Below are 14,821 nucleotides of genomic sequence, written 5' to 3'. Positions count from 1 at the left end.
TGAACGGAATGAACTTCAACAGAGGTTGGATGTTTTTGAGAGGGAGTGCGCTGTTTTGAATATTCGCTTAAGTTATTTAAGGAGGAAACTGTTGTGTGGCTTCGTTGTTGGCGAAGAACCTTATAAGTTAACGCGAAAGATAATTAATATTGGAAAATAGTGTTTGGTTTTTATGTTTTTAAAGATGTACTTTTTAAATTGTGCTTCCGTTTGGTTTTTAATATTTTTGTAATTTTTTTTTTTTAAAAGCTGCTTCTCTTATTTTTTTTGTTGTTGTTTACTGTTTTATTATTATTTCTTTTTTCTTTATTTCTTTTTTTTTTGGTGGGAGAGGGTCAGATATCCTTTTTTTTACTTCTGTAGTTCGATGGATTTATCGGAGAAGCGACGGCAACTGGAGGAGATTCGTGAGGCGCGGAAGGCAAAGGAACGGAGTGTCCTTCAACAGCGTCAAAATGTGGTTCCTCCCAAACGGGAGAGCATTACCGGCAGTGAAGGTTTGGTAGTTGGTGGTTCAATATCCGGCAGTACAGGATGTGCGCGTACTCGATGTTCTGTTAGTGTTTCTAAGTGTCCGGGTGATGGCGATCGTGCCGTTGATACAAAAGAGTGTAAGCCCGCTTGTGGGAATTTGTCGTCCGCATCATTGTCTGCTTGTAGCATTTCTAGGAGCGTGACGGAAGATGGTGTTGGCTGCAGCGCAGCGAGAAGGCAAAAAACTCTGACTACGAGCGCACCTTCTGTCAGCGCGAAAACTTTGTGCAGTGCTTCTCACAGCAGCGTTAAGAGTGTTGAAAATACTGGTTCGGATCCTGCTAAGGGTGGATGCGGAGTCGCGAAAGCTTCTGTGACCTCTGTTGATAGAGATATAGTTGGTAGTGTTTTCACTTCTTTCGGAGGAAGTAAATCGCCATGTATCGGTTCTGCGGGTGCTGCATTTATGTCTCTAGAGCACTCAATATCTTTAGGATCGGTTTGTGGCAGCGGGAGTCGCTGTGTACTGGATGTGAGAGTGCTTAACTGTCCATCTTCGGAGGATGGTGATGCGTGCTCTAAGGGCTTGTTGTTTGTTGCGGCGTCGCTGTCAGAAGCATGCAACGTCGAAAATTTATCCGACATGATGATGCAAGGAGCAACGGGAGGTTCGACCTTTAGAGGCTTTGATTCTGTGGGACTCGTTCTACTCATATGTATACAGCAGGGTACAGACGGTGGTGGTCCGGTAGTTGTACCGCTCTGTTTTAGTAGTGAGGTTCGTACTCTGACGTACACGAAACGGTGTCCCCACCTTTTGTTCGGTGGAGCTGCCAATGGTTGCATTGTTGCGTGGCGCATTGACCAAGCACTACAACAATGTGGACGTGCTGCCTCGCCACCGGTTCTTACCACGTTTGGGAAATCATCTTCACTGTCGTATGGATGTTTGCCCTCTTCTTCGGCTCTTTCTGCGTCCGCCCCCGTCTATCCCTGTGTGCAGTCGTTTCCGTCGCCTCACTCCCATCAAACACAGGTTCTTGCGATGGCAGTGCATGGAGATCTTGGCTCTCACCACCTCTTTTCCATCAGCGAACATGGTCAAGTGTGTATGTGGGAGCCTTCAAAGCTATGCTTACCCTCTTCAACCCGTGAGAGTTTAGTGCAGGGAATGGCACCTGGGTGTGTTGGATCTTGTGCGGCTTTCGTCAGTACCACGGCGGATGCAATGAACAAAGTATTCTTTGGGTGCCTCAACGGTCATATCTTAGAGGGGGGAGCAAAGGGACCAGGGGTTGTGGATATGCAACCCATATCTGGTTCCACTGTTGGTGTTGATAAATCAACCCACGAAAACCCCTCATGTCGCGTACGGCATCCCAAAGAAAAGTGTTATGACACCCCTGCTCATTGCGCTGCCGTTGTCGCGGTCGCACCCCACCCGTTTCACGGTGACCCTCATGTAAGCGCTACTCTACTTAGTGCAGCCGCCGACGGGAGCTGCTATCTTTGGCTAGGTTCACGCTGTGCTGCCATCGAGGGACTCACGTCTCAGGTTAACTGCCTCCAATGGTCGCCCACCCATTCGGCGGTGTTTGCAGCTGGAGAAAGTAGCGGCCGCGTTGCTATCTGGGATCTGGGCAGAAGCAACTTTCCTGTTGCTAGCGTATACCCTCAGACAGGGGCAAGACTGGGGTCTGGTGGTTCTTTTTCGTCTAAGCCCTCTACAACCACTTCTGCGAGGAAATCTGGGACGTTTGTACGAAATTATGCACCAATCTCGTCCTTGTCCTTCTCCGAGGATGGATCACGTGTGGTGTGTGGCTCCTCTGACGGGGAGGTGCATGTGTTTCACTTGCAGGGTGATCTGGTAAAGGAACAACGTGCGCAGTCGCGTGAGAGGGCAACTGAAGGGGGAGGCAACTCCTATGCCAGCACTGCGGTAGACTGTGCAGAGGAGTTGCCTCCGGCCTCGGTATAGATCGGTGATCGCTTGCCATCTGCAGTAGAGAACTGTTGAAGGAAATGTCACGATTCGTGATGAGTCATGTTGACTGTGTTGTATTTATTCGCCCATTTGGTTCCTACTGCATTAAGAGTGTCAGTTTTTTTTTTTGTGTGTGTGGGAGGGGGCCTTCCTCCTCTTCTTACATCTTCATTGTGGCGTCTGTTACTGGTGTATTTCGTGTATGGATGTGATGTCTTGATCACCACCTGAGTTTTTTTTTTAAACCAAAAGATACGGAACTGTTGAAATCAATATCAGTAAATGTAAAGTGCCAAAGAGTTTACAGTGACGACGTCAGATCTATGAGAGGGGGTGATGGTTTTCCCCTCTCGCCGCCATATCCAAGATGACTAGTGTAGACCGTATACATTCCATCATTTAAAATTTCACGCTGCTTCTGCATATGCATACCGTTGAAAGGGGTTCAGAGCGAAGATTGTTTTCTGGTAAAGAGTGCTAAGCGATAATTTTTTTAATTTTTCCAACTTTTGTTATTCTCACATCCCTTGCACGCCTGATTGTGTGCATAGAGTGAACTGTCAGAGAAACGTTTACGTAGCCATTGGTAGGGGAAAACTAGAATTCAATGTTCCGACTCGCGGGCTCGCGACTCGCCGTGTCGATCACCGCAACACTTCTCGAGAAGAAGAGGGGAAATGCAGCTGAGCCTATCCCAACGAACATAGCAGCATCTGCATCGATGGAAGTTGCTCCACGGCGTGTAGGGACCGTCACGTCATTCATGCACCGCCGTGGTTACGGGTTCATCACTGCATTACAACTTTCCTCCAGTGACTCACCAGGCACGCAGTGCCTCGCCTCAGCGGAACTAGAGGCAGCAGTGAGGGAGAATGCGGAAAACTTTTTCTTCCCACGCTCCTCACTGGATGGCGGATTTTACGTAAGTCAAGGCCAAACCGTAACTTTCGACGTGCTACCTAGCCCTCAAGTTAATGAACAGGTTGAGAAAGAGCACAGGGAAGCGACGGAGGACATAGAGGCCAGTGGAGATCCTCCTAAGTCACTACCAGTTGCCCGCCATATTCGACTGTGTGACTTGGATACCGGAAAGGAACGTCCGGTCACCCCGGTGATGTTGCACGGTTGCGTGCAGAGTTGGGACACAATCACCGGATCGGGTTGCATTGCTGAACTTGACCTTGCTGGAAACCTCCATGATGATGCTCCGTGCTTCAATTTTAGCCTTGAGGACCTGGACGTTGTCAACATCAGCGACTTGCATCAAGGTTGTTTTGTGCGGTTCTGTATCGAGCGTGGTGATCGCAATGCCGCACGGCGTGTTATTATCGACCGTTCAACTGGGAAAAGGCACGCCCCGCTGCAGCAATGGCGTTCGTCCCAAGGTGCATCGAGGGCCTTGGGGTTTGCTGCAGATTCTAAGCCAGCAGCTGCACGTTATTACGGTACAGTGCGGGAATTAGTAGACGGACGCTTTGGTTTCATTGTGTTGGAGGAAACTGGTGAATCCATATTTTTCCATATGAGCAACGTGGATCAAGACGATCAAAATGCTAGCATCAAGGTTGGGGACACAGTCTCATTTATTTTGCGTGGCGTATCGCAAGGAAAACACGCGGGCAAGCGCACCTGCTTAAAAATAAGGAGGTGCTCCCCACAACCGTCTTTGGCGTCACGGAACCACAACTCTGGGAAAGGTACAAACCATCTTTCTGATGACGACGACGACGATGAATTCAATCTACTTGAGTGAGGTCGTGGTAATACGTAGAAACCACAGGGAAGTATTTCAGAAGGGAGGCAGTGGGGCTTGCGGAAGAGGGAAAGGAAAAACGTTCTGGGAGGGCATCTGTGGTGGTTTGTAGCGTTAGAGACGAAGCGTTTTAGTGTGGTCGACGTCGACACCGAGTCCATTCCGTTTCGTTTACCGATTCAGTTGGTAAAAGGGGGGAGGGAAACCCTTTTCCTCCTCTCCTCTCTTTTGTTCTTTGCGGCTGATGGCGTGAACCTTCTCTTCTTTGCAATTACTGAAGTATGCACCGCTCATTTACTTTCGTCAATTTCGCCACCACAACTGCCGCTACATTCTTCTTAATTACAATAAATTTGAAAGGAGAAAAAGAATGCTAACGCTGATAACACTGCGTTGCAAAAACAACCATACATACCGGCGTGAGTTGGAGCGGGGGGGGTGGGGTGGAGGTCCGTTGCGTTTACCACCAGCGTAAGCAACACCAATAGTAAATATTGGGGCTTACTTTTGACATTGCTGCATGGTGCTGTTGACGAGGCTATCAGTGTTGTTATCGTCATTGTTTCTGTCCTCTTTGATATGAAGTAGAAATAGCAAAAGAAGAATAGCTATATCAGATGAAGGCGACTGAAGAAGAAGCAAAAAATGGAATGTTTTACGGCACCGCCGCTCTCGGGGGAAGCGGCACACAATACTCCGAAAGGGCACAGCGTATACGGCGGCAGGAGATGTTCTTCAGGCACCTACGGCGGCTTGTTGTCCCCGCTTTTGCGGGTTATGGTCTTTATGTGACACGTCCGCACGAGGGGCACTTCATCCGTTACCTGGTGGACCGCAGTCGTCACGAGGCTTTTTTCAATGAAATTCATTCCGTGGTTGCTGCAGATGACGGAGACAAACCAGTGGTGGCGAATGCCGCAGCAGGGGATGGTAGTGTTGCATCGGTGTGGGTCCGTTGGCTTCCACTAAACTCTGGCGCGAGTGGAAGGAATGGTGCTTCCGATGCTAATGAAGAGGACGCAATCAGAATAGCAAACAGGAGAAAACTTTTTTCTTCTACAGGAGCCTCAGCCTCAAGGGGTGCCGAGGGGACCTCGCCGTGTGGATGGAAGAGCCTGCCACAAAGACACGAGTTGAGTGAGAAACTCTGGGAGTTAAGAAACAACACCAAGCGCCACGATGCTAGTGTTACCTCGGACACGTCTGGAAGTGGTGAGAAACTGCTTCCAGTTCGACTAGAATTTGATGACTGGCTTTTCTTCGCAACCGGCGCCCTGATTTTCACTGACCCACTGGGCGCAGTTGTGCGGCGGCACCGCTTCTTTGGGATATGCGGTTCCCTGTGGTGGGAGTTGTAGTTTTTTTCTAATTCCCCGCGCCTCGCCGGTTTTGTGTTTGTCATGATCTTTTTCATGATTCCACTATCTTCACCATATCGTTAATAATTTAGCGTCACAGTTTGGCTTTATCTCTTTGTGTTTCTACGGGAAATGCTAGGATTGGAAGATGGCGCGTGTGTGTGTGTGTGGGGGGGTTCTTCTCCCTGTCAATGAACGTGACTGTCATTTGCGCCTTTTTTGTGATTCCGTATGAACGTACCATATATAATGTTTGTTGGCTTCTTTTTGGTTACCTCTTCTGCTGTCTCTTCTATAAATGAGAAAACCTGCACGGTGCTTCGGTCGGCAACAAGGTAAGAGGGGGATTAGAGAGGCACACGCCAGCGACGGCTGAAGGCCATAGTACGCTAAGCGCATAATTTAGTTGCCAATACGAAAGTCATGGATCATATTGATCTTGCTGAAGAGCGGGAGATGGGTAATGGTGATCCCATCATGGTTTTAAATGTTTCCGTTCCTTATAGTGCCAATAGTTCCGACAGAAAAAGTAACGTCAGCTCACCGCTTCTTAGCAAGTGCGCTAGCAAACAGACGTCAGGTGTCATGTGGCTTACAAAGCCTACTTTGGACCCCTCGTGCATTCGTTTATGCCCTCTTCGACGGTGGGTGCCGGACACACAAGTTTCAACTTGTATGGCTCACGGATGTAATGTTGCTTTTTCAATGTTTAACCGAAGGCATCACTGCCGCGTTTGTGGTCGCGTCTTTTGCTCCGCATGCTGTTCAGAAACTGTTAATGCGTTAGTTCAGTCAGCTCTGGAGGTTCAGTCGAACCCCATTGAGGCTTGTGGCGGCGTAGACAAGACGTCGTTACCCAGTGGTAGAGTCTCTGGAACTGACATTGCTAACGGTGAAGACAACATTTCGCAGCAGCAGCAGCAAGGACAGGTCCAGTTTATGAACCCCACAACGGTGGCGGCGTACCGCGTTTGCTTTGCCTGCCACTATGAAGTACAGCTTGTTGTGTCCCGCCGTGATCGTAACGGTGAGGTGCGGCGAAAGTGTCGTGGTGAGCTGAAGATGCTGCAGTGGTCGCTGCTAGTTAGAGTTTTGTCATACTTGACAATGGAGGAGCTTCTAGGTGTGTCTTTAGTCTCGTCTGACTTTTATTTTATGTCGAGAGACAACGTCATATGGTATCGGTACAACATGACGCGATGCTTGCGCGAGGAGGAACTGCAACGCATGCTCTCAACAACTTTGGGGAGCCGGAACTCTACGCGACGACAGCGTCTCCCACAGAAGCAGCTGGGAGAGCTCACGTTTGGCACGGATTTTGACAGCATTACATCCGCAGGTGCTGCCAAACCGACAATTTCACTTAACGCGCGTTACAATTTTACTCAATTTCTTGATTTTACTCGGAGACGAGAGGCGACACGGTGTAAGGGACTGTCATGCTTCTCCGTGGGGATGCGCGATCTACTGTCAAGCCCAATAAAGATAGCTCTTATTGGCCCATGTGGTGTAGGGAAAACGTCATTAATGCGGGAGTGGGGTCGACAGCGGCGGCCGGGCGACAATAGTGCGAGGTTTGCGGTGACGCCACCAACCGTGACTTTTAACCAGTTTGACAAAACCGTCTTTCTCACTGGTGGCTTGACGGCCCGCGCGCAGTTGCGAGTGTTTGACATCTCCGGCCACCCACGGTTCAGAGAGTTAACCCGCTTTGTTTGTGCTAGTTGTCATGCTGTGGTAATCTGTTATGACCCACAACGTAAATCATCACTCATGGAGGCAAAAGCCATCATAGCTGATGTGGAGACGAAACTCGGAGTTCAGCCTGTTATTGTGTGTGGTTTGATCCCACCAGCCGATGCTGGGAGGGGGGGGTCTGCGGTTGAAGTGTCAGCAGAAGAAGCTACTGAGATCTCTAGCAGGGAGCGTGGATCACTGCTGTGCGCATGGCATGAGGGTAAGATACTGTTTGAGCACGTGGTGCAGTGCCTGCTCGACTGCATTGCACTTGGGACGTCTGCCATATCATTCACCGCCCCCGTCAGCCCATTGGGTGTTCCTGTGGACAGCGAGGAGTTCTCCGTCAACCGCTCAACAGCGCAGGAGCTATTGCGAATTACGATGTGCCCATCGGCTATTGACGTGCTATTGGACTAATACATGGTTGGAATGAGGTAATTTGTTGTGTGGCAAGTGTACCGTTTTACTATTTTGCCAGCTGGGTTTGTGTTTGTGTTTATGTTTTTTTTTTTATTTTGGGAGGGGGGAGGTAAATTGCAAAATCTGTTTCAGTGTAGGTGACACTACGAAAGAATATGTGTAATTTAGGAGGGAGAGGGTGCGCGGGAATATTGTGAAGAACTCTTTCTTAAGTGGGTAGTATCTGGTTTTGCGCTGTCATCGCCTTCACGGCAGTGTCTCCACCCTTTTATCTCTCTTTTGCCGGAGGATCAGCTCGTGCGAAAAAATGTCCGTCGTTCGGATTGTTTCGTTTGCATGCTCTCTCCCTCTCTTTACCACGTTCTGTGTGGTTTCTGTGTTGGAACACGGTGTTGCTATTGGTGTTTGCTCGCGTAACTGCTTCATCCTTCATTATTTCACGTTTGCCTCTGTTTCGCTTGTACAACTTGGGTGACATCACCATTTACCTCTCTGCACTCACCGATTCCACTTATACGTGCGTATGCATTCATTGCTTCACCATTTTTTTTCAAATGTGTGTAGCTACATCAGCGGGCTCATACCATTGTGAACGTCCCGTGCGGGCAGGAAGCGGGAGGTTGAAGTCTTACGGTTCTCGACAGTAAACTTGGTTGGGTTTGTAAAAGCTACATACCGGGAATTAGCAGGGTTTGAATATTTTTGTCAGTGTGCTGGTGTTCAGTCACTACAGTTGAATTGCAAAACTGTGCGTTGTGATTCGTTGATCATGTCACGAACAGACAAGTCGTTCCTTGCAAAAAAGATTATTTCCAGCGACGGGCCGTCTCCAGCTGAGGAGGATCACAACGTACCGCTTGTGGAGTGGTGCGCAGCGGGAATTGAACCTGAGGAAGAGGCAAACCGTCGACGCTCCGTTCTTGAACACATCAATTGCATTGTGCGGGCGTGGATTCGGTCAACAATGATTGCAGAGTTTCGCATGCCGGCTGAAGCGGCCGCTCAAGTGGAGGGCCGCATTTTCGCAACGGGCTCATACCGCTACAACGTTCATGGTTCAGGTAGCGATATAGATATTGTACTAATAGCCCCCAATCGCATTACACGTGAGCATTTTTTCAATACGCTAGCCCCTCGATTGAGTCATGAGTCTCGCATTACCGAACTTCACTGCATTCGTGATGCCCGCGTTCCTCTGATCGCCATGGTTGCAGACGGAATCGATATCGACTTGTCCTTCGGTTCTATTCGCCAAGATCGTGTCCCTGAAGTTATCACAGACGACTTACTTCAGGGGCTTGACGACCAATCTGTGCTCAGCTGTAATGCTGTCCGCGTTGCACACAACATCATGGACCTTGTTCCGCACAAAGCTTCATTTCGGCAGGCGTTGCGTTTTATTAAGGCATGGGGAAAGGCCCGTGGCATCTACAGTAACACCTTTGGCTTTCCCAGTGGTATCGGTTGGGCTATTCTTGTTGCTTTTGTTTGTCAGTGTCACCCAAACCAAAACGCTGCTGGCATGGTGGTGCGCTTCTTCCGTATCTACCACACATGGTTTTCCCCCAATCCTCACGGAAGCGGAAGGGAGAATCGTGCGATTTATTTAACCGAGACGATGCGCGTCAAAACGAACTTGGGTCGCGGTTGGGACCCGCGGGAATCGAAGTCCGACGCATTAGCGCTTTTCCCTGTGCTCACCCCAGCAGTGCCATACGGGAACGCTTGTTACAACGTGACGATGACCAATCTGAGGCAACTATGTGATGAGTTTGCTCGCGGCCATGAGATTTGTTCATCCTACATTGGGATGGGCGTAGAGGAAACGAAAATGAAACTGGGTCCACATGGCATCTGGAGCAAAATTCTTGAGCCTGTGAAGTTCTTTGGGGAATATAAGTATTACCTGCACGTTCAGGTTACTTGCACAGATGCGGAAGCGTACCAAGGCTACGTGGATGCCGTGGAGTCGAAGATACGATTCTTATGGGCGGGAACAGCCGAATCGCGAGCGCAGTCACTTGAAAGTTTTCCACATGTGCGGCTGCGTTTGAACCCGAAAGGGTACGAAGCACCGGAGGAAGTTGAGGCGCGAAGTCGGTTGCTGAAGAAGGCGCCTCGAGGCGGCGGAATACCGGAGAGCGGCGCACAGGGGCGTGCGGGCGCTTCTTCAAATGGTAATAGTAGCTCGGTATCTTCTGCTGTAGGCGGGGGCTCTGCTGGCACTGCGGTGAAATCATTTAGTCGTCACTACTATTTTGGGATGTCTGTTGACTCGAAAGCGGCATCAATGAAGGTTGACCTTGCTCCCAGTATACGCTCATTCCACAACATTGTCCGACAGTTGCGGCAGTACAGGGACGGCGTCACTCGGTTGCCTGTGATTACTGTCGAGGACATGACAAAGATACCCGCCTTTGTAAAAGCAGCCGCTGGCTATAAAGATCCCGTGAGTACAACGGAATCTGATGCCGGTTCCGGTCGCGCCTGTACACCATCGGAGGCAGATACTGCGACTAGTAGTAATGGGGCTGCCGCTGCTACGGCAGGGGCGTCGGAAGCTGCAGACAAAAGTGAAGGTGCACCCAGCGCTGAAACGGCCGGAGTCAAGCGTCACCGCGGGGAAGACGATGAAAACGACGCCGCAGCGATGAAGGTCGTAGCGAAAGACTCCGTAAACTCTGCTATCGCGGACCATGCGGGACCAAAATTGGGAAAAGGCAGTGCGGAGGGTGGTGGTGCTCGCCGTGATAATTCAACTGGCCATTCTAAGGTTTCACAAGATGACGATGAGGAGCTGGGGTTGGAGCAAGCGCTGGGACTCGGTTTTTGAAAGAGTTGGGCTACATTTTCTCTTTTTTATAATCGGCGAGTGTGTTTTCGTCGTAGTCCAATATCTTTATCCTCCGTGCCGCTGTTTTTCTTTGTCAGTTCTTTTTGGCGGCAATTTGAATGCCAGGCATTTACCTTCTTGCACGCGTGCGTGTGAGACTGCACCGAAAATTGGGATCCACATCAATGAGGGACAACCCGGAGGTTTCCTTCCTTCCTCTGTGATGGAATTACACCAAACGTTTCCTTTTGCACACATAATCCATGTGCCCCATTCTCTGACTTCTGCGTAGCTTTAGCGTCGCTGGTTGCTCTACCTATACCCCTTAGAACGCTGTCACCGACGCTTCCTTTCGTGCAGTGGCTCTTCGTCTAAAACAAAAAAAAAGAAAGAAAAAGCGTGTTGACTTAATAGGCTTCATAATGAGAAGGAACTCTTTTATTCGGACCATTAGCACGTATACCCGTTACCCGGATGAGCAGCAAAAACTGTTATATCTCGCCTGGTCTGCCGCATGGCTTCGAAAAGCGGAAGTGGAAGCAGCCCGGGTACAGGGGATAACCTTATACGATCTCATGCAACGGGCTGCTGCAGCTTTTTTCAAGGTCGTTTGCACCGAGGTTCCAAATGCAAAGAAGTGGCTGGTGCTCTGCGGAAGCGGGAATAACGGTGGAGACGGCTTTGAGGTTGCCCGACGAGCCTCCTCCAGGGGAGGAGGCACATGCGTTACTGTTATAACTGTGGCCGGTTCCAAACCGCTTCCTCCCGAGGCAGCAGCCGCCTATGCTGCGTTACAGGAAGAACGTCAAAAACCAGGTGTGGAGATCGTAATGAAAGATGCGCGCACCTGGTTGGAAGAGGGAGCTTCACTCTCCGGTGTGGATGTAGTTGTGGATGGCTTGCTAGGTACGGGGATGGGGGGTGCTCCACGTGGGGATTACGCAGCGATAATCGATCGTGTGAACGAATCTGGTAAGCCGTGCTTTGCTATTGATATTCCGTCGGGCTTAGATGCCGAAACGGGGGACGTGAAGGGCTCATGTATACGTGCGGTTCACACCGTCACCTTCATTGCTGTGAAGCCAGGACTTCTTACAGGGTCTGCACGCAACCATGTTGGAAAGCTTCACTATGATTCCCTAGATCTCGCTGATTGGTTGTTGTTACCGGACCAACAGCGTGATGTATTTTGCAGGCGACTTGAAAGTTCGCATCTTTTTCCACTGTTATCGCGCAGCGAGCCACGAAGGTGTATTAACAAGGCAATGAATGGCAAGTTGTTGGTTGTCGGTGGTGACTCTGGTTTCGGTGGAGCCATTGCGATGGCAGCAGAGGCAGCGTTACGATCTGGCTGTGGTCTCGTTCGAGTTCTTACGCGTGCTGAACATGCCGCGCCAATCATGTGCCGCTGCCCAGAGGTGATGACTCAGACACTGACGGAGGAAAGTTTGCGGATGGGACTACAGTGGGCCTCGTGTGTAGCTATAGGGCCTGGCCTTGGTCAAGGTGCATGGGGAATCGAAGCCCTGCGTGTAGTGGAAATACATCTCCGGGAGAACATTAATATTCCCTCGGTGTGGGATGCGGACGCGTTGAATATTTTAGCAGCGTTTTCTAGGAAAAGGAATGATGGGGAACAACAACCACCGTCTGTACGACTAAATAACCGTGTCATAACACCGCACTCTGCTGAGGCCTCCAGACTTCTGGGTTGCACAGTTTCTGAGGTGGAGCAAAATCGATATCGTGCCGCTGAGGAGTTGGTGGCTAGGTACGGTGGGGTCGTTTTGCTCAAAGGGCCTGGAACGGTGCTTCGCATTGCGGAAGATGCACGCGTCCCCGTGCCAACGGGGACGGCGGCAGAGCTGCTGTTTCCCGCGTGCGCCGTTGCCGACGTCGGTAACAGCGGCATGGCCTCTGGAGGCATGGGAGATGTTTTGACTGGTATCATTGCGGGACTGCTGGCGCAGCAGTTCCCGCTCTGGCAAGCCACCTGTGCGGGATGCCTTGTGCACGGCACAGCCGCCGATCTCGCCGCCTCATCCCAAGGCGGCGAACGTGGGCTTACCGCCACGACACTCTTTAAATACCTTCCCGTTTGTCTTAAACCAACACCGGAAGGGTTTCAAGCTTCTCAGTGCTACCTTTAGTGGCATTGAGCTTCCTTTACTCGTTATTGGCTGCGGAGGTAATGAAGATACCGAACTGGGATTGTGTCTGCGTAGGCATGACCGGTAGATTGACTCGAGAGATGTCAATAGATATCTGACTTAGGTGAGTTGTAGAAGCAAGAATGTCGTTTCTCCTGTCTTGACTCTGTCTTGTCGCTGATTACCTTCTTTTGTCCTTTTTTTTTCCGTCACTGAGGGCGGGAAAACCCCGTATTAAGTATATTTTTCATTACAACTGCGTGCGGTGCTGCCGTGGAACAAACAGGGCTTCGAGAATCTCTCGAGTGTGCATGGCCGGTAAGCTCAACAGTGCTACCGGTAGCTTCAGTAGCCCCAAAGGCACCGGTGCCTCACGTAAGGGTATTGACAGTCGAAAAGGTAGTGTGAGCAGTCACAGTTCTGGCCCGAAAAAGGTGAAGAAATTAAATTCACTGCCTATCAGCAGAGAGATAAACCCGAAGCAGCAGTCGGAGGAAACTTGCATCGCTAATGGTGGTACAGAAGACGCGATGTACACGCCCCGTACGCTTTCGGTCCTTATTGTTCTGTTAGCAGTATTCCTTTTCATGGTGCGTTACTGCCACTACCTAGATATGGATGTTGTCAGCAGTGTAAAATTGGGCCTTGCGGCTTCTGGAGTATCTTTTATAGCTTTTGGCGCCACCCACCTTCCCGATTCGATGTTGCTGCGCCCGCATCCGAGTTTCTGGCGGGCGGTGTTGGCCGTGGGTGTCTTGTATCTGGCGTTGCTATCTTTTCTGCTGTTTCAAAGTTTGGACACAATACGTGCAATTCTATTGCTGCACGATCCTTCACTTAAGTCACTACCGGAGGAGAGGCAATACGCCGAGGACTGTCGCATTTTCACTTCAGATGACCCATTCCTTTTTGTCCGCACGACTTTTGACATTTTTATAGTTGCCCATACACTGGGGTATTTCGCGAAGACGATTATTGTGAGGGATTGGCGTGCCTCAACGTGCATTTCAGTTGTGTTTGAGATTGTCGAGGTGACGTTCCAGCACGCACTGCCGAACTTTAAGGAGTGCTGGTGGGACCATTTGCTGTTGGATGTCCTCATATGCAATGGCGGCGGAACATTATTAGGAATACTCGCTTTGCGCATATTTCACGCACGGAGATATAATTGGGTGTTATCAGATAATGTGAAGAGTAAATGCGGGAAGGCGCGTCGCTTCATATCGCAGCTCGTGCCTCAATCATTGGTTCCGTACGAGTGGAATGTGTTTCTTAGTCCAAAACGCTTCGTGCAGTTTCTTCTTTTACTTTCCCTGATGACCCTTCAAGAGTTGAACACGTTTACCGTGAAACACATCCTTCATATACCCCCCAAACATCATCTTGTTGTTTTGCGGCTGGTTATGTGGCTGTTCTTGGCGATACCTGCCGTATGCGAGTACTACTTTTATATCAGCGGACTTGACCCAACTAACAAACTTGGTCCATCAGTGTGGGTGAGTGTGGTGAACCTTTTGTTCGAAGTTGTTTTGGCGGGGAAGCTTGCCGTTGAGGGGAATTATTTTCAGGAACCAATGCCGGGCTACATCGCAATACCTTGGATAATTTCACTCATATCCCTTTGCATTTGGTTTGCGATATTCTTCGGAGTACTGACACTGAAACAACGCATGGAAAAACGGTGCCTGCTTTACGCAATCAGTAGCGTGTTCTTCTACTTTGGATGCGGCTGTGTTTTAGCGATGTTTGCGATGGGGATGCCGGACCTCCAGATTGGTCGTGAGGCATTTCAGCGCTATGTTTACCCATACGAGCGCTACATAATCTTTTGGCGATAATATGTCTCTTCTTCTTATATGAATCACTGACGGGGTACAGCCCTTTTATTTTTCTGATTGCCCTGGACAACATTTTTCCCCCCTGACCGTCGCCTGCGTGGGGAGCGCCGCACTCTTTATTGTTGTTTAATTTCCTCTCTATTTTCGACTTGTGTCCTGCCCTCCTTCCTTCCACACCGCTCCGTTTTTTTTTTTCCTTGCGCCTCGCTTGTTCCGGTGTGTTGTCCGTCTCTTTTTTTTTTCTCCCCATTTCGCTTTTCTCACTCTT

General features: G+C 49.9%; 7 protein-coding genes across 7 annotated transcripts; all 7 read left to right on the top strand.

Annotated features, from left to right (window-relative positions):
• Nucleotides 1-367: 367 nt before the first annotated feature.
• TEOVI_000591100 (WD domain, G-beta repeat, putative) lies at nucleotides 368-2,455 on the top strand (the record flags this gene model as incomplete). Its single annotated transcript, XM_067223482.1, has 1 exon — nucleotides 368-2,455. One exon carries the CDS (start codon nucleotides 368-370, stop codon nucleotides 2,453-2,455), a length of 2,088 nt encoding a protein of 695 aa, XP_067079583.1.
• Nucleotides 2,456-3,068: 613 nt separating this feature from the next.
• Nucleotides 3,069-4,214, top strand: TEOVI_000591000 ('Cold-shock' DNA-binding domain containing protein, putative; the record flags this gene model as incomplete). Its single annotated transcript, XM_067223481.1, has 1 exon — nucleotides 3,069-4,214. One exon carries the CDS (start codon nucleotides 3,069-3,071, stop codon nucleotides 4,212-4,214), a length of 1,146 nt encoding a protein of 381 aa, XP_067079582.1.
• A 617-nt stretch (nucleotides 4,215-4,831) lies between these two features.
• On the top strand, nucleotides 4,832-5,572 carry TEOVI_000590900 (uncharacterized protein; the record flags this gene model as incomplete). The annotated part of the gene is made up of 1 exon (XM_067223480.1): nucleotides 4,832-5,572. One exon carries the CDS (start codon nucleotides 4,832-4,834, stop codon nucleotides 5,570-5,572), a length of 741 nt encoding a protein of 246 aa, XP_067079581.1.
• Nucleotides 5,573-5,995: 423 nt separating this feature from the next.
• Nucleotides 5,996-7,729, top strand: TEOVI_000590800 (ras-like small GTPase, putative; the record flags this gene model as incomplete). The annotated part of the gene is made up of 1 exon (XM_067223479.1): nucleotides 5,996-7,729. The coding sequence occupies one exon, from the start codon at nucleotides 5,996-5,998 to the stop codon at nucleotides 7,727-7,729; it is 1,734 nt and encodes a 577-aa protein (XP_067079580.1).
• A 772-nt stretch (nucleotides 7,730-8,501) lies between these two features.
• TEOVI_000590700 (poly(A) polymerase, putative) lies at nucleotides 8,502-10,565 on the top strand (the record flags this gene model as incomplete). The annotated part of the gene is made up of 1 exon (XM_067223478.1): nucleotides 8,502-10,565. The coding sequence occupies one exon, from the start codon at nucleotides 8,502-8,504 to the stop codon at nucleotides 10,563-10,565; it is 2,064 nt and encodes a 687-aa protein (XP_067079579.1).
• Nucleotides 10,566-10,987: 422 nt separating this feature from the next.
• On the top strand, nucleotides 10,988-12,715 carry TEOVI_000590600 (YjeF family N-terminal domain/YjeF family C-terminal domain containing protein, putative; the record flags this gene model as incomplete). Its single annotated transcript, XM_067223477.1, has 1 exon — nucleotides 10,988-12,715. The coding sequence occupies one exon, from the start codon at nucleotides 10,988-10,990 to the stop codon at nucleotides 12,713-12,715; it is 1,728 nt and encodes a 575-aa protein (XP_067079578.1).
• A 311-nt stretch (nucleotides 12,716-13,026) lies between these two features.
• On the top strand, nucleotides 13,027-14,553 carry TEOVI_000590500 (phosphatidylserine synthase, putative; the record flags this gene model as incomplete). The annotated part of the gene is made up of 1 exon (XM_067223476.1): nucleotides 13,027-14,553. One exon carries the CDS (start codon nucleotides 13,027-13,029, stop codon nucleotides 14,551-14,553), a length of 1,527 nt encoding a protein of 508 aa, XP_067079577.1.
• Between the last annotated feature and the right edge of the window lie 268 nt (nucleotides 14,554-14,821).

The sequence above is a fragment of the Trypanosoma equiperdum genome (assembly GCF_001457755.1).
Source record: "Trypanosoma equiperdum strain OVI genome assembly, contig: ctg_1880, whole genome shotgun sequence".
Lineage (NCBI taxonomy): Eukaryota > Euglenozoa > Kinetoplastea > Trypanosomatida > Trypanosomatidae > Trypanosoma > Trypanosoma equiperdum.
The sequence above is the reverse complement of the archived record's forward strand: the minus strand, read 5'-3'. Positions and strand labels throughout refer to the sequence as shown.